The 18467-nt window shown below is 42.9% G+C and overlaps 1 protein-coding gene and 1 long non-coding RNA gene across 3 annotated transcripts; one reads left to right on the forward strand and one right to left on the reverse strand.

Moving 5' to 3' along the window:
* Nucleotides 1-351: 351 nt before the first annotated feature.
* On the reverse strand, nucleotides 352-9849 carry LOC146648963 (uncharacterized). Of its 2 annotated transcripts, none has more exons than XM_085387372.1 (15): nucleotides 9695-9849; nucleotides 8246-8314; nucleotides 8038-8148; nucleotides 7783-7908; nucleotides 6584-6725; nucleotides 6439-6492; nucleotides 6042-6358; nucleotides 4434-4502; nucleotides 4226-4336; nucleotides 3511-3664; nucleotides 3380-3435; nucleotides 3154-3222; nucleotides 1765-1882; nucleotides 1385-1492; nucleotides 352-937 (listed from the first exon to the last, which is right to left on the reverse strand). In XM_085387372.1, exons 1-15 carry the CDS (start codon nucleotides 9791-9793, stop codon nucleotides 579-581), a joined length of 1962 nt encoding a protein of 653 aa, XP_085243498.1. In that variant the 5' UTR covers nucleotides 9794-9849; the 3' UTR covers nucleotides 352-578. The 2 variants fall into 2 exon arrangements, with proteins under 2 accessions (XP_085243498.1, XP_085243497.1); XM_085387371.1 differs by having other exon boundaries at nucleotides 5877-6358.
* Nucleotides 9850-10145: 296 nt separating this feature from the next.
* LOC146648964 (uncharacterized) lies at nucleotides 10146-18377 on the forward strand. The gene is made up of 3 exons (XR_014908349.1): nucleotides 10146-10295; nucleotides 18096-18164; nucleotides 18262-18377. It is a non-coding gene; the product is annotated as an uncharacterized LOC146648964 (long non-coding RNA).
* The last annotated feature ends 90 nt before the right edge of the window (nucleotides 18378-18467 follow it).

Here is an 18467-nt window from a genome sequence, read left to right on the forward strand (position 1 = left end):
GCCTTTATTGATTTTAGTTTCCATGGAAACTAAGAAAATCAGAGTCAGCCTCCAAAGCTCTCAAATTTTCTGCTGCTATGAATCACACTCACCCCTAACCTGCACAGGTGAGAGTTTTCTACCTGAGAGCTCAAACTGACACACTGAGGCGCTGCCCCCTCGCCAGAGATGACGACCTATCACCTGTAACTCCCCTCTGATCCCCATCTCTCACGTCCTGTGGAGAATCGCACCTTTCTGGCTTTATTATTTTACTTCCTGTTTGCTCAAAGCATAAAAAACAGGAAGTTGATGTTTGGGACTGTTAGCTGGACAATAGTCATGTGATGAAGCAAAAACGCCATCTGCTGGTGAAACAAACTTTATTCACCCAAAACCCAAAAAACAAAACATCAACACAAAGATCCCTCCACAAATAGGGACTGGTCACACCCACCACCTCATATTGGCTGTCACAACATGAATTTTAACCAACAGCAACATCCATTAACATCCAGCCAATATTTACCTTTAAATCCTAACTTTAATTTTGAAAGTCTTGCTGCAGGAAAAGTGTTCATAATAATGTTACCACTAATTCAAAACAAAAGGGGTTTTAGCCTTGAGCTAATATGCACGTTACATAGTGGGTGGGATGTAGAGTGTGTCTGTGTGGTGAGGGGGCGGGGCAGCAATGTATCCAACAACATGAGAACGTGGCCTCCAGTCGATATTGGCCTGTATGGGTGGTAGGAAGAGTGGTGAGGGTGGTGGGCGGGATGTGGAAGAGGAGGTGCAGGGGCTGTAGTCAGGTAGGTGCTTGGGGGTGGAGCTTCATATGGCAGGTGGAGCAGTGGGAGAGGAGGGAGGGGCGACTGATCTGGGTAGAGGAGAGCAGAGGAGGGGGCGGAGCCTGGAGGAGTAGGACTGATGGAGGAGGAGCTTTCCATGGAGACACCTGAGGAGACAAACCACATGCCTTTATTTTCAAAGTAAATTCGTTTATAATGCAGAAAATTTGGGTTTTAATGTGGAGGCACACTAATCATGTGACCTGACCAATGACTAACAGCGCCTGCAATTGGCCCATTGTGCTTCTGCCTTCATCTGACTCCAGAATTACTGCACCGCACTTCCTGTCTGTTGCCACGCCTGTTTGCTATGTTCATCCGGTCAAATTTCACCTTAATAACAATACAGTAGTCATTGGGTACAGGAATGTGACAGCTGGATGGTGTAGGGTTTGCCCCACCCTTCCGTCCTCATTGCGCCACTCTCACCATTATGCAGCTGTAAAGCTTCACCAACAGACCTGCTGACCTCCGGCACTTCTACACTGTTTTATTGACAAACACTTCCTGTTTTGGCAGCGTGTGCACTCCAAAGGTAAAGGTAAAGTACTGACCGCCGTTGCGTCCCTCTGTCTGTCCATCTGCAGACCTGGAGGATTCTGGGTAGGAGCTGGCGGGCTGATGGGAGATCCGCCCAGTCTCAGAGAACGGCTGGGAGGCAGCTGGGGACGGAAGATGGGACAGATCAAGTCACAGTAAAGGGGGTGGAGCTTAAATTAAAACACCTGAGGGACCATCCATGCTGTAATGACATCACTGCACACATCTTCCTGTTAGTCATGTGTTCCCCACAGTTGCCTCCTACCTGATCGCACTGTTTTATTGTGAAAGGCTTCGCTACGGAAGTGAAGGCTCAGCTAAAAGATGAAACTTGCATCTTTTGTATACAGGTGGAGGAAGTGCAGCACCACCTGCTGGAACCGATCACTCTTACCGTGCAGAGGGGGCTCCTGGCCCAGGTAGGGCGTGTAGGGCTGGTAGGGGTAGGCAGTCTCAGGTGAGGAGGCGGGATACAGCTGCTGCTGTTGCTTCCAGCAGCTCTGATGGTACCACTGAGGAGACAGATGGTCACATGACGGTCACATGACAAATTCACAGCATCATGTCATCACCTGAACCTGAAACACCTGCAGAATCATCTATAAACATTCAAAGAACCTGAAGGAAACGTGTGTCTCTTTGAAACGGCAGCCACAGGTTAAAGGAGAGGAACACCAGTCACATGACCTCCACAGGACCCAGGTGATCAGAGTGCCCTTGGAAGATGTTTACCACACCTGCAAGTGACTCAGGTGCACTCAGACTTCTGCTGCTAAAACAGATCTGCCAGTGGAGGAGCTGAGCTAGTTTCAGTCATTATGTCCCGTTTATAGGTCGGAAACCTGCAGTCAGCTGAGACTGAAGGATCACCTGGATGATAACGAAAGGTTTCTCCCACTGAAAACGTCCAGAACAGAATCAACATTCTGTGATGCTCCGTGAGTTCATTCAGGCGTCTCACCTTCACCTGTCAGCGCCGCTTCAAAGACTGCTGTTTACTGTTCAGGTGTCTCTTACCTGGATGCCCAAATTGAAGTAATACTGGAGGACTCTGCAGTCTACACATACTGCTCAACACACTGATCAGATAGTAGTGTGGGGTTAAAACGCCAACTCCTGTCTGTTCTAGGTAAGTCAGGCATAGCCAGTCAGAATTAAAGGGGCGTGGTCTGATATAACTATGGCACGGTATTCACAGGCACATGCAATACTAGTCAAGTAGTCTATCCTAGAAAAAGTGTGATGGACATAAGAGAAAAAGGAATACTCCTTTCAGTCAGATGCAGATATCCCTGTTCCCGTATGAAGAAAGGAATGAATGCGTTTATGTTTTTGAACAGAAACAGGAAATACACACTCAGACTTTGTCCCGACTGCCGTTAGACCAAAACCAAGAGAAGAAGAGAGCTCGGCGCGTCACAGGAACAGGAAGTGCTCAAAGTCCAAGCACCATTACCTTCAGAGGTTGCGACCTCTGGAGGATGACGTTGGACAGGCGCTTTAGGCCTGCTGTACAGGTTTTTGATTGGACGAACAATGTTTAGAGCTGTTCTCTGTCCAGCTTATCGCCGCCCACCGAGACGAGGCGGAGCAGAGATGGCAGCTGCAGTCTGTGGCGCGGTCGCAACAATATTCTCCTGAAGTCTGAAGCAGGAAGTTGAACTTCCCCGGGTCTGAAACGAGACGCTCAGACTGTGAGGCAGCAGCGCCAACCACTGAGCTACCCTGGCACCGCTGTCACACACGCGATGATGTCACCTTCAAGCTACGCTGCGGGACGTACCTGCTGGCTGTAGCTGAAGTTCACGTCTGATCTCGTGGGAGAGTCAGCCACGCCTCCTTCCTGCTCATCCTTTCAAAATAAAATAGAAACAGACTGATTACAGCTTCATGGGGTCACTGATCACATGACCTCTTCACACGTGCAAATTTCAAACCAATTTTCATGTGCAACATTATGCTGACCTGCATCACACTAACAGGAGACAGAGGCAGAGGTCAGCTCTTACCTGATTGGTGGAGGTCTCAGTGGCGCTGTAAACTCCGGAGGTCTGGAAACTCTGATCTGAAATAATGTGAGACAGAGTCACCAACATGGCTGCTGCAGGGAGGCGTGTCACAGCGGGATCACGTTACTCACCCTGTGAACTGTAGATGAAGTCAGCATATACACGTCCACATATGGGACACTTGTGTCCATTTCTGACATAGTGATGCCTTTGAGACTTTGAGGCGACAGCAACCTGTTGCCGTTCCTCTGTCCTCTGCGGCAACTCACTGCTCACGAACGCCCCCTGTACACAAAAAGAAGACGCATACAACTACTAAAAAAGTTTTATTTTTTGTCTTACTCTTACTTAATATTTACAAATGCCAATGAAAATAAATTATCTGCAGTACTGTTAGTAATTCTGACTACTTTTGATTTGACCTTTATATTTCTTTGAATATATATACTGTCTTTGAATTCATCTTGTGTACGAAACCCACTACTACTCCTCCTCATGACCTCACTAAAAATGGACTGGAGCTAACTCACCTCTTCCTTAAACTCATCTTTTCTCAGTTGTCTTTAAATTTATCTGGTGGAGGTTTCCCATCATCACTCATTTCTAATCTTCTTCTAAATCTTCTCTTTAATTAATTATTGCCACATTTAATTAATTATCTAATGGTGTATTTAATTAATTCATTATGGCAGTCCTGGTGTTCCATACATATGAGCTGACCATGTGACGTAGAAGAATACAAAGACATATTTTGTTGAATGTATAGATTGTGGAAGCAGTGAAACTGAGGATGAATTTCACATCTCTTTGTGGCATAGGACACCCAGTTTTGTTTTTCATGGCTACCTTAGGAATCCTTTTACGTTCTTGTTCTTCCTCCTCTTCTGAATAGCCTTCAGATTCATCCTGTGTGGGTTTCCAGTCATCTGTCCCATCATCTTCAGATGAGCTCACAGACTGTTATTAGAGCAGAAAAATATATATTTTGCTCATTTTCCATGGATGTGTGAAAACAACATATTTACAGAAACTTAGCTGGATTTTTCTTGCCCACCTTAGGAACCCATTCTCTTGCTTCACTCTCCTCCACACCTGTCCTATCGCTTTTAGAAAAGATCACCATCTGTTTTTAGAAAAGTAACAGAACAAAACATAGAAAATAAAATAATTTCCAACAGTGCATTTTGAGGTCTAAGCATCCCAGAAACTGCACAGACATATGTCAGACATAACTTAAAACCACCAGTATAGGTTCATCAAGGCCCTGAGGGGAAAAACTACGTTTCCCACAAAATATTATGTTACTTCCGGTTTTGGCAGGTAATGGCAGACATGCATCCTTTTTTTTTTTTTTTTATTTTGTTTTTAAAATTTTGGTCGCCAACGGAGAGTGTTTGGTAGCGCTGTCCTCAGAAAACACCGTTTGTACTGTTTCGAATCATAACTCTGGTTTTACGTGGCCTATTAACACAATTAAGAGAATATCATTTGAAGTCCGCACTTTCAACACAAGTTGAAATGGAGACTGGGGCTGTGTCCCAATTCAGAGACCGCACGCTTGAAGTACGCATTCTGAGTGCGATTACGTCACCGCCACGTGACGACTGTCCCAACTCGAAGCGTACTTCAAATGCGCCGTCGATTTCCCCAAATATCAAGCGTGGTCCGGTGCACGCTTCGTGGTCCCATATATCCCACAATTCATAGCGCGGCGGTGGGTGTGGATAATTTTGCTGCAAAATCCACATAAAATGTAATAAATAAATCATATAATACAAAAATCAACTATTCACATTTCAACTTTTAACTATTTAAATTTTCATCTTTTTCCTTTTACAAATTTAAAGTGAAAACAACACAAAACACTGCAAACCACAACACAATTAAATATAAATTATAATATGAAAACAAAAAGAACATGTATATTCTCTGTCATATGGGCCCGCATGAATAAACTTTCTGAATCCTTTATCATCTGCAACCGAAAATAGTTGTGGATGATTACTATACCTTTCTATCCCTGGCTCTCTTTCTCTCTCTCTCCCTCTGGCTGTTCCTGTGCTACTGAGAGTAACTACCGCCCCTCCCCCCCTCTGCCCACGTGCAGAGTGAAGCGGAAAAACGTGCGAGAGAGAGAGCGAGAGAGAGAGAAAAAAAACCACGTGACGGCTCGCGATAAGGAGCCGGCTCCCGTCGTTCACGTCAAAGAGACGGCTCTAAGAGCCATTTCGTTCGCGAACGACCCATCACTAACACACACAACAGCAGCCCCTCTCGCTCGGTTTTTGCATTTGCGCTCGCTAACAACGTGTTGCTGGCGCTCTCAACATTTCTGCCCGTGCGCGCTCAACTCTTTCTCTACACCGTTATATTTGTGCCACAAAAACAGCCAGACAGGACAGGGTTAAAAAAAAAACCAACCAAAAACAAGCAAACGAAAAAAACCCGACAAGGTACCTGTTTGTACTCATGTAACTTTTGAAAGTTAGCTTCATACCTGAGAGCTGGTACCTTCAAACTCTTTCTTCTTTCTTTCTTTCTGACAGTCGTATTGGCGGTTGGCAAACAATTGAATTGTGGGATCTTCAAAAACAAATACAATGCAAAAGCCCTCAAATAAGGCATTTCTTGGGCTTACTGGGAGCAATGGAATAAATTGCACCTTATTTTCAGAGTCCTTTCCCCCTTCACTCATCTTCTCCAGAGGCTCCTGCTGTACTTTTTCTTTTCTCTTTCCTACTTTGGCTTCACTCTTCATCTTCTCCAGAGGCTCTGCCTGTATCTTTTCTTCCTTCCTTTGCCTTTTGCCGCTCATCTTCTCCAGAGGCTCTGCCTGTATCTTTTCTTCCTTCCTTTGCCTTTTGCCGCTCATCTTCTCCAGAGGCTCCTGCTGTACTTTTTCTTTTCTCTTCCCTTCTTTGTCTTCACTCTTCATCTTCTCCAGAGACTCTTCTTGTATCTCTTTCTCCTCCAGTTGTTCTTTATTTTAAGAAAATAATCATTTACTTACTGATTAACTTAACATTGTTCATATTGTGCAATATAATGTTAATATTTACCTGAGGTTATTATTGCTGCAGATGACATTCCACTTTGGTCTTTCTTGTTGTTATCTAAGACCATATGAGAAATAAATAAATACCACTCCACCTTAAAGTTCTTTGAATTTGTGTATTTTTACTACAGCTGCTGGTTTCCAGTTACCAGATCTTGGTATCGTGTCTTCAAAGAGAGTTGACTGATGAAAAGTGAGCCTCTTCAAGCATCTGGTTTGGTGAATCACCCTTTTTTCTGAACTCTTATTCACAGTCATTGCTTTGTCTTGGCTTACATAGGCCTGCTGCATCTGAAAAATGATGATCGACAAAGAAAAACAAGGTTACTTTAGCTCATCTAGATGTAATGTTCAGATTTGTTATGTAACAACTGGAATTTGGTGTTGTAATCGTAATGAGCTCATCGCCGTTTCCCTGTCCTGTACATATAACACACAGAAATGCAAGAAGAAGAAAAAAATTATAAACCAGTTTCATGTTGGTATTTATGGTTTTAGAAACAAATCAAACGGGAAGGAATGAACTTTAGCCCACTATTTGTGAGTAAAAGCATTTTGTAATAGTGCACCACTATAAGTGCCTGTGCTGATTTGTTAGCAAATAGTTTTTGGACCGTCCAAGTCCTCAGAACTCACTGCTGGTATTATACATACACCAGCACGATCATTAGATTTACTGCAGCTTTCTACTCCTCCTCATGACCTCACTAAAAATGGACTGCAGCTAACTCACCTCTTCCTCAAACACATCTTTTCTGAATTGTCTTTGAATTTATCTGGTGGAGGTTTCCCATCATGTTCCATCCTCTTCGAATAAGCTGAGTTCTTCTTCTTCTTCTGGCTCCTCCCTTTAGAGGTCACTACAGTGGATCATCTGCCTCCATCTTATTCTATCCATAGCCGCCTCCTCGTTCATACCAACCCTATCTATATCCTCCATCACTACATCCACAAACTTCTTCTAAGGGCTTGCTCTTTCCCTCCTGCCTGGCAGCTCCATATGGAACAATATATTCACTATGCCTCTTCTACATATGTCCAAATCATGTCAGCTTTGCCTCTCTAACTTTGTCTCCAAACCACCCAACATGAGCTGTCTCTCTGATGCACTCATTTCTAATCTTCTCCATTCTGGTCACTCCCAAACAAAATCTTAGCATCTTGAGCCCTGCCATCCCCTGCCTGGCCTTGCACTGCTTGTTGCTTTGGATGCTTGACTCCAGGTATTTAAACTCATGTACCTTCAATACCTTTACTCCTTGCATATTTCATATGAGCTGACCATCTGACGTAGAAGAATACAAAGACATATTTTGTTGAATGCATTGAAACAGAGGACAAATTTTACCTTTTCCATGGCCACTTTGTGAATCATTTGTCCCAAATGTTCTGCTTCATCCTTTGAATCATCTTTAGATTCATCTTGTGTGGGTCTGCTATCATGTGTCCCATCCTCTTCAGATGCTGCCACCATCTGTTTTAAGAGAAGACAACAATATGTTTGGCTAATTTTTGATGGATTGATTGTGGAAGCAGTGAAACTGAGGATGAATTTCACCTCTCTTTGTGGCATAGGACACCCAGTTTTGTTTTTCATGGCTACCTTAGGAATCCTTTTACGTTCTTGTTCTTCCTCCTCTTCTGAATAGCCTTCAGATTCATCCTGTGTGGGTTTCCAGTCATCTGTCCCATCATCTTCAGATGAGCTCACAGACTGTTATTAGAGCAGAAAAATATATATTTTGCTCATTTTCCATGGATGTTTGAAAACAACATATTTACAGAAACTTAGCTGGATTTTTCTTGCCCACCTTAGGAACCCATTCTCTTGCTTCACTCTCCTCCACACCTGTCCTATCGCTTTTAGAAAAGATCACCATCTGTTTTTAGAAAAGTAACAAAACAAAACATAGAAAATAAAATAATTTCCAACAGTGCATTTTGAGATCTAAGCATCCCAGAAACTGCACAGACATATGTCAGACATAACTTAAAACCACCAGTATAGGTTCATCAAGGCCCTGAGGGGAAAAACTACGTTTCCCACAAAATATTATGTTACTTCCGGTTTTGGCAGGTAATGGCAGACATGCATCCTTTTTTTTTTTTTTTTTAATTTTGTTTTTAAAATTTTGGTCGCCAACGGAGAGTGTTTGGTAGCGCTGTCCTCAGAAAACACCGTTTGTACTGTTTCGAATCATAACTCTGGTTTTACGTGGCCTATTAACACAATTAAGAGAATATCATTTGAAGTCCGCACTTTCAACACAAGTTGAAATGGAGACTGGGGCTGTGTCCCAATTCAGAGACCGCACGCTTGAAGTACGCATTCTGAGTGCGATTACGTCACCGCCACGTGACGACTGTCCCAACTCGAAGCGTACTTCAAATGCGCCGTCGATTTCCCCAAATATCAAGCGTGGTCCGGTGCACGCTTCGTGGTCCCATATATCCCACAATTCATAGCGCGGCGGTGGGTGTGGATAATTTTGCTGCAAAATCCACATAAAATGTAATAAATAAATCATATAATACAAAAATCAACTATTCACATTTCAACTTTTAACTATTTAAATTTTCATCTTTTTCCTTTTACAAATTTAAAGTGAAAACAACACAAAACACTGCAAACCACAACACAATTAAATATAAATTATAATATGAAAACAAAAAGAACATGTATATTCTCTGTCATATGGGCCCGCATGAATAAACTTTCTGAATCCTTTATCATCTGCAACCGAAAATAGTTGTGGATGATTACTATACCTTTCTATCCCTGGCTCTCTTTCTCTCTCTCTCCCTCTGGCTGTTCCTGTGCTACTGAGAGTAACTACCGCCCCTCCCCCCCTCTGCCCACGTGCAGAGTGAAGCGGAAAAACGTGCGAGAGAGAGAGCGAGAGAGAGAGAGAAAAAAACCACGTGACGGCTCGCGATAAGGAGCCGGCTCCCGTCGTTCACGTCAAAGAGACGGCTCTAAGAGCCATTTCGTTCGCGAACGACCCATCACTAACACACACACAACAGCAGCCCCTCTCGCTCGGTTTTTGCATTTGCGCTCGCTAACAACGTGTTGCTGGCGCTCTCAACATTTCTGCCCGTGCGCGCTTAACTCTTTCTCTACACCGTTATATTTGTGCCACAAAAACAGCCAGACAGGACAGGGTTAAAAAAAAAAACCAACCAAAAACAAGCAAACGAAAAAAACCCGACAAGGTACCTGTTTGTACTCATGTAACTTTTGAAAGTTAGCTTCATACCTGAGAGCTGGTACCTTCAAACTCTTTCTTCTTTCTTTCTTTCTGACAGTCGTATTGGCGGTTGGCAAACAATTGAAAGGTGCATTTACCTTCATCCATGGTGCTTCGAAACTCTCACTAGAACAATCTGCTGCTGTACTCATGATCACATGACATAGATGATTCTGATTGGCTGCTCAAATGCTCATTAGGGGCGGAACATTTTTATAACATTAGTTACCATAGGGCATTGGAGCGTGATGTCACGGGGGTGGGCGTGGAAAGGATTTTGGCCTGATGCGCCATTTTCGGGGTCAAAATAATATGGCGCATCAGGCCAAAATCCTTTCCACGCCCACCCCCGTGACATCACGCTCCAATGCCCTATGGTAACTAATGTTATAAAAATGTTCCGCCCCTAATGAGCATTTGAGCAGCCAATCATAATCATCTATGTCATGTGATCATGAGTACAGCAGCAGATTGTTCTAGTGAGAGTTTCGAAGCACCATGGATGATGAATTTGAAGGTAAATGCACCTTTCAATTGTTTGCCAACCGCCAATACGACTGTCAGAAAGAAAGAAAGAAAGAAGAAAGAGTTTGAAGGTACCAGCTCTCAGGTATGAAGCTAACTTTCAAAAGTTACATGAGTACAAACAGGTACCTTGTCGGGTTTTTTTCGTTTGCTTGTTTATGGTTGGGTTTTTTTTTTAACCCTGTCCTGTCTGGCTGTTTTTGTGGCACAAATATAACGGTGTAGAGAAAGAGTTGAGCGCGCACGGGCAGAAATGTTGAGAGCGCCAGCAACACGTTGTTAGCGAGCGCAAATGCAAAAACCAAGCGAGAGGGGCTGCTGTTGTGTGTGTGTGTTAGTGATGGGTCGTTCGCGAACGAAATGGCTCTTAGAGCCGTCTCTTTGACGTGAACGACGGGAGCCGGCTCCTTATCGCGAGCCGTCACGCGGGTTTTTTTCTCTTTCTCTCTCTCTCTCGCTCTCTCTCTCTCTCTCTCCCGCACGTTTTTTCCGCTTCACTCTGCACGTGGGCAGAGGGGGGGAGGGGCGGTAGTTACTCTCAGTAGCACAGGAACAGCCAGAGGGGGAGAGAGAGAAAGAGAGCCAGGGATAGAAACTGCGGTCAAGTGAGCCTGTCACTACCCGATCCGTACCGGAAACCCGATCGGTACCCCGCATGCGCGAAAGGTTTTTACTTCCGGTCGTAGCGTTTTACGATAGTTATGGGTCAGCGTATCTGTTAAAATGTTAAGAATAACAAGTATATCTTAAAATGTTTGCAATAATGAAGCATTTCAGTACGATGTAGACAAAAACGAAAAATAAAAAGAAAGTTACAGATCAGGACTCTCCGATCCTTACTGCGCATGTGTAAAGTCTGACCGTACAAATCGGGTCTACCCGATCTGTACCGCGCATGTGCAGATGTTTTCTTCTTCTTCTGTTCGTTTAATGGCAGTTTACTCCCCAGTGTACGAGGATACCGCCACCTGCTGACCGAGCGAATAAACCCTATTATAAACTGAATTATCGTCATTACAAACGTGTGTTAAATCTGATTTAGCGATAGTCGAGTGTGTTTATGCTTGTCTGTGAGGAGAGGATTGTTGGAATAGTGATGATGATGTCCGCTATCACTGTCAATTGTCAGTAAACACTTAATCTGGCTGATGAATCTACACGTGAGATATTACAAAGTCTGCATTATTAACTCTGTAATTAGGCGCCATTCTTCTTATTTTACGGCGCTGTTGCTCAATCGGGGGACGCTCTCTGTTGAGGAGAAAAGCATGAATTTCTTTGTATACGGATTATCCATTGTTTAAATGTCCCGGGCAGTCGAAAAGGAGGCAGAGCTGTTGAGAAATGCTAGGAGCTAACTGGGCGCTAACCGTACCATTCAAATATATTGAATGTCGCAATGTTGGCAAAGAGAGGAAGTGACGTAAGATTTGCGCATGCGGGGTACCGATCGGGTTTCCGGTACGGATCGGGTAGTGACAGAGCCCTCACTTACGAAGTCGCAGTCAAGCTAGCCGCCCCGCCAGCCGCACCTAAAATGTTGTTGCACTACTCTTACGCATATTACGGTATAGGTGCCGACTGGCTTAGAAACGCAGTGTTTTCTGTCCTGACACTATTTTACTTCACAATCCACTCCCAGTTTTGGTTAATCTCCACTTTCACCCCTGTGATCCACAGCCCAAATTACTGTATGATTCAGAGAAAATTAACAATAAAATTTACCCAATTTACTCAACTATACTTTTAATGTCCTCATCTTTGAGCTCAGATTACAGGAAAACTGAAAGAGGTGACGCAGATATCTCACTGGATTCTGACTCTGGGTGACCCCCACTCTGCATGCTGTGATCCACAGCCAAAATTACTGTACAGTTTTTGAGAAAATTGATAGTAAAATCTTCCCATTTTGCTTTACTGTACTCTACATATTGACATCTTTGATCTCCGATTACAGGAAAACTGTAAGAGGTGACGCAGATATTTCACTGGATTATGAATCTAGGCTGTCTCCACTCTGCACCCTGTGATCCACAGCCAAAATTACTGTACGGTTTTTGAGAAAATTGATAGTAAACTTTGCACAATTTACTCTACTGTACTTTTAATATCCTCGTCTTTAACCTCAGATTACAGGAAAACCATAAGAGGTGACGCAGATATTTCACTGGATTATGACTCTGGGTGACCCCCACTCTGCACCCTGTGATCCACAGCAAAAATTACTGTATGGATTTTGAGAAAATTGATAGTAAAATCTTCCCATTTTGCTTCACTGTACTCTACATATTGACATCTTTGAGTTCCGATTACAGGAAAACTGTAAGAGGTGACGCAGATATTTCACTGGATTCTGACTCTAGGCTGTCTCCACTCTGCACCCTGTGATCCACAGCCAAAATTACTGTACAGTTTTTGAGAAAATTGATAGTAAAATCTTCCCATTTTGCTTTACTGTACTCTACATATTGACATCTTTGAGTTCCGATTACAGGAAAACTGTAAGAGGTGACGCAGATATTTCACTGGATTCTGACTCTAGGCTGTCGCCACTCTTCACCCTGTGATCCACAGCCAAAATTACTGTACGGTTTTTGAGAAAATTGATAGTAAACTTTGCACAATTTACTCTACTGTACTCTATATATTCTCATCTTTGAGCTCAGATTACAGGAAAACTATAAGAGGTGACACAGATATCTCACTGGATTATGACTCTGGGTGACCCCCACTCTGCACCCTGTGATCCACAGCCCAAATTACTGTACGGATTTTGAGAAAATTGATAGTAAACTTTGCACAATTTACTGTACTATACTCTATATATTCTTATCTTTGAGCTCAGATTACAGGAAAACTGTAAGAGGTGACGCAGATATTTCCCTGGATTATGAATCTAGGCTGTCGCCACTCTGCACCCTGTGATCCACAGCCAAAATTACTGTACGGATTTCTGATAAAATTAAATCCTATTCCATTACCAAACAAAATGAGTTCATTGAAGTATTTGCTTAACTACAAGAAATGTCTTTCCACACACAATTTAAATTTTTCAAAATGTCATTCACACACCACCTCAAGTATCAACTTCAGTTTTAGACATTATTTATTCAGTGCTTAATCACAACAATAGTCAACTTAAGGCACTTACATAATAAGTTAAACCTTACAATAATACATACAGAGAAAAACCCAACAATCATATGACCCCCTATGAGCAACAGTGGGAAGGAAAAACTCCCTTTTAACAGGAAGAAACCTCTGGCAGAACCAGGCTCAGGGAGGGGCGGCCATCTGCCTCAACCGGTCAGGGTGAGAAATTACATTTCTCAGATTACTGATTTCTCATATTACTACTACACAGTTTAGATACACTCAACAAAAATATAAACGCAACACCTTTGTTACTGCTCCCATTCCCCATGGGATGGACGTAGAGACCGAAAATTCATTCCAGATACACAATATAACCATCCCTCCCAAACAGTGGTCACAAATCAGTCCAAATGTGTGGTAGTGGGCACATCTGCCATATTGAGATAATCCATCCCACCTCACAGGTGTGCCACATCAGGATGCTGATCTGACATCATGAGTAGTGCACAGGTGTACCTCAGACTGCCCACAACAAAAGGCCACCCTGGAATGTGCAGTTTTGTCTCACAGCAAAATGCCACAGATGCCACAAGCAATGAGGGAGCGTGCAATTGGCATGCTGACAGCAGGAATGTCAACCAGATCTGTCGCCCGTGCATTGAATGTTCATTTCTCAACCATAAGCCGTCTCCACAGGCGTTTCAGAGAATATGGCAGCACATCCAACCGGCCTCACAACCGCAGACCTCGTGTAACCACACCAGCCCAGGACCTCCACATCCAGCAGGTTCACCTCCAAGATCGTCTGAGACCAGCCACCCAGACAGCTGCTGGAACAATTGGTTTGCACAACCAAACAATTTCTGCACAAACTGTCAGAAACCGTCTCAGGGAAGCTCAACTGCATGCCCGTCGTCCTCATCGGGGTCTTGACCTGACTCCAGCTCGTCGCCGTAACAGACTTGTGTGGGCAAATGCTCACATTCGATGGCGTCTGGCACGTTGGAGAGGTGTGCGCTTCACGGATGAATCATGGTTCACATTGTTCAGGGCAGATGGCAGCTGAGAATGTCCCAGTTCTTGCATGGCCAGCATACTCACCGGACATGTCACCCATTGAGCATGTTCGGGATGTGCTTGACCGGCGTATACGACAGCGTGTACCAGTTCCCACGAATATCCAACAACCTCGCACAACCATTGAAGTGGAGTGGACCAACATTCCACAGGCCACAATTGACAATCTGATAGACTCCATGCGACGATGTGTTGCACTGCATGAGGCAAATGGTGGTCACACCAGATACTGACCGGTTCTGGGTCCCCAGACCCCCAATAGCGCAAAAAACTGCACATTCCAGGGTGGCCTTTTGTTGTGGGCAGTCTGAGGTACACCTGTGCACTACTCATGATGTCAGATCAGCATCCTGATGTGGCACACCTGTGAGGTGGGATGGATTATCTCAATATGGCAGATGTGCCCACTACCACACATTTGGACTGATTTGTGACCACTGTTTGGGAGGGATGGTTATATTGTGTATCTGGAATGAATTTTCGGTCTCTACGTCCATCCCATGGGGAATGGGAGCAGTAACAAAGGTGTTGCGTTTATATTTTTGTTGAGTGTATCTAAACTGTGTAGTAGTAATATGAGAAATCAGTAATCTGAGAAATGTAATTTCTCACCCTGACCGGTTGAGGCAGATGGCCGCCCCTCCCTGAGCCTGGTTCTGCCAGAGGTTTCTTCCTGTTAAAAGGGAGTTTTTCCTTCCCACTGTTGCTCATAGGGGGTCATATGATTGTTGGGTTTTTCTCTGTATGTATTATTGTAAGGTTTAACTTATTATGTAAGTGCCTTAAGTTGACTATTGTTGTGATTAAGCACTGAATAAATAATGTCTAAAACTGAAGTTGATACTTGAGGTGGTGTGTGAATGACATTTTGAAAAATTTAAATTGTGTGTGGAAAGACATTTCTTGTAGTTAAGCAAATACTTCAATGAACTCATTTTGTTTGGTAATGGAATAGGATTTAATTTTATCAGAAATCCGTACAGTAATTTTGGCTGTGGATCACAGGGTGCAGAGTGGGGGTCACCCAGAGTCATAATCCAGTGAAATATCTGCGTCACCTCTTATAGTTTTCCTGTAATCGGAGCTCAAAGATGTCAATATGTAGAGTACAGTAAAGCAAAATGGGAAGATTTTACCATGAATTTTCTCAAAAACTGTACAGTAATTTTTGCTGTGGATCACAGGGTGCAGAGTGGGGGTCACACAGAGTCATAATCCAGTGAAATATCTGTGTCACCTCTTACAGTTTTCCTGTAATCTGAGCTCAAAGATAAGAATATATAGAGTATAGTACAGTAAATTGTGCAAAGTTTACTATCAATTTTCTCAAAAACCGTACAGTAATTTTGGCTGTGGATCACAGGGTGAAGAGTGGGGGTCACCCAGAGTCATAATCCAGTGAGATATCTGCGTCACCTCTTACAGTTTTCCTGTAATCTAAGCTCAAAGATGAGAATATATAGAGTACAGTAGAGTAAATTGTGCAAAGTTTACTATCAATTTTCTCAAAATCCGTACAGTAATTTTGGCTGTGGATCACAGGGTGAAGAGTGGAGATGGCCTAGATTCATAATCCAGTGAAATATCTGCGTCACCTCTTACAGTTTTCCTGTAATCAGAGCTCAAAGATGTCAATATGTGGAGTACAGTAAAGCATAATGGGAAGATTTTGCTATGAATTTTCTCAAAATCCATACAGTAATTTTGGCTGTGGATCACAGGGTGCAGAGTGGGGGTCCCCCAGAGTCAGAATCCAGTGAAATATCTGTGTCACCTCTTACAGTTTTCCTGTAATCAGAGCTCAAAGATGTCAATATGTGGAGTACAGTAAAGCATAATGGGAAGATTTTGCTATGAATTTTCTCAAAATCCATACAGTAATTTTGGCTGTGGATCACAGGGTGCAGAGTGGGGGTCACCCAGAGTCATAATCCAGTGAAATATCTGCGTCACCTCTTACAGTTTTCCTGTAATCTAAGCTCAAAGATGAGAATATATAGAGTACAGTAGAGTAAATTGTGCAAAGTTTACTATCAATTTTCTCAAAATCCGTACAGTAATTTTGGCTGTGGATCACAGGGTGAAGAGTGGAGATGGCCTAGATTCATAATCCAGTGAAATATCTGCGTCACCTCTTACAGTTTTCCTGTAATCAGAGCTCAAAGATGTCAATATGTGGAGTACAGTAAAGCATAATGGGAAGATTTTGCTATGAATTTTCTCAAAATCCATACAGTAATTTTGGCTGTGGATCACAGGGTGCAGAGTGGGGGTCCCCCAGAGTCAGAATCCAGTGAAATATCTGTGTCACCTCTTAGTTTTCCTGTAATCAGAGCTCAAAGATGTCAATATGTGGAGTACAGTAAAGCATAATGGGAAGATTTTGCTATGAATTTTCTCAAAATCCATACAGTAATTTTGGCTGTGGATCACAGGGTGCAGAGTGGGGGTCACCCAGAGTCATAATCCAGTGAAATATCTGCGTCACCTCTTATAGTTTTCCTGTAATCTGAGCTCAAAGATGAGGACATTAAAAGTATAGTTGAGTAAATTGGGTAAATTTTATTGTTAATTTTCTCTGAATCATACAGTAATTTGGGCTGTGGATCACAGGGGGGAAAGTGGAGATACACTAAAAATGGGAGTGGATTGTGAAGTAAAATAGTGTCAGGACACAAAACACTGCGTTTCTAAGCCGGTCTTCACCCATACCGTAATATACGTAAGAGTAGTGCAACCACATTTTCGGTGCGGCTGGCGGGGCGGCTAGCTTGACTGCGACTTCGTAAGTGAGGGCTCACTTGACCGCAGTGGATAGAAAGGTATAGTAATCATCCACAACTATTTTCGGTTGCAGATGATAAAGGATTCAGAAAGTTTATTCATGCGGGCCCATATGACAGAGAATATACATGTTCTTTTTGTTTTCATATTATAATTTATATTTAATTGTGTTGTGGTTTGCAGTGTTTTGTGTTGTTTTCACTTTAAATTTGTAAAAGGAAAAAGCTGAAAATTTAAATAGTTAAAAGTTGAAATGTGAATAGTTGATTTTTGTATTATATGATTTATTTATTACATTTTATGTGGATTTTGCAGCAAAATTATCCACACCCACCGCCGCGCTATGAATTGTGGGATATATGGGACCACGAAGCGTGCACCGGACCACGCTTGATATTTGGGGAAATCGACGGCGCATTTGAAGTACGCTTCGAGTTGGGACAGTCGTCACGTGGCGGTGACGTAATCGCACTCAAAATGCGTACTTCAAGCGTGCGGTCTCTGAATTGGGACACAGCCCCAGTCTCCATTTCAACTTGTGTTGAAAGTGCGGACTTCAAATGATATTCTCTTAATTGTGTTAATAGGCCACGTAAAACCAGAGTTATGATTCGAAACAGTACAAACGGTGTTTTCTGAGGACAGCGCTACCAAACACTCTCCGTTGGCGACCAAAATTTTAAAAACAAAATTAAAAAAAAAAAAAAAAAAGGATGCATGTCTGCCATTACCTGCCAAAACCGGAAGTAACATAATATTTTGTGGGAAACGTAGTTTTTCCCCTCAGGGCCTTGATGAACCTATACTGGTGGTTTTAAGTTATGTCTGACATATGTCTGTGCAGTTTCTGGGATGCTTAGATCTCAAAATGCACTGTTGGAAATTATTTTATTTTCTATGTTTTGTTTTGTTACTTTTCTAAAAACAGATGGTGATCTTTTCTAAAAGCGATAGGACAGGTGTGGAGGAGAGTGAAGCAAGAGAATGGGTTCCTAAGGTGGGCAAGAAAAATCCAGCTAAGTTTCTGTAAATATGTTGTTTTCACACATCCATGGAAAATGAGCAAAATATATATTTTTCTGCTCTAATAACAGTCTGTGAGCTCATCTGAAGATGATGGGACAGATGACTGGAAACCCACACAGGATGAATCTGAAGGCTATTCAGAAGAGGAGGAAGAACAAGAACGTAAAAGGATTCCTAAGGTAGCCATGAAAAACAAAACTGGGTGTCCTATGCCACAAAGAGATGTGAAATTCATCCTCAGTTTCAGTGCTTCCACAATCTATCTATCAAAAAT

Source organism: Rhamphochromis longiceps, linkage group LG17, assembly GCF_057381845.1.
Source record: "Rhamphochromis longiceps isolate RC_006_pf linkage group LG17, R_longiceps_female_GT1.1, whole genome shotgun sequence".
In the NCBI taxonomy this organism is placed as follows: domain Eukaryota; kingdom Metazoa; phylum Chordata; class Actinopteri; order Cichliformes; family Cichlidae; genus Rhamphochromis; species Rhamphochromis longiceps.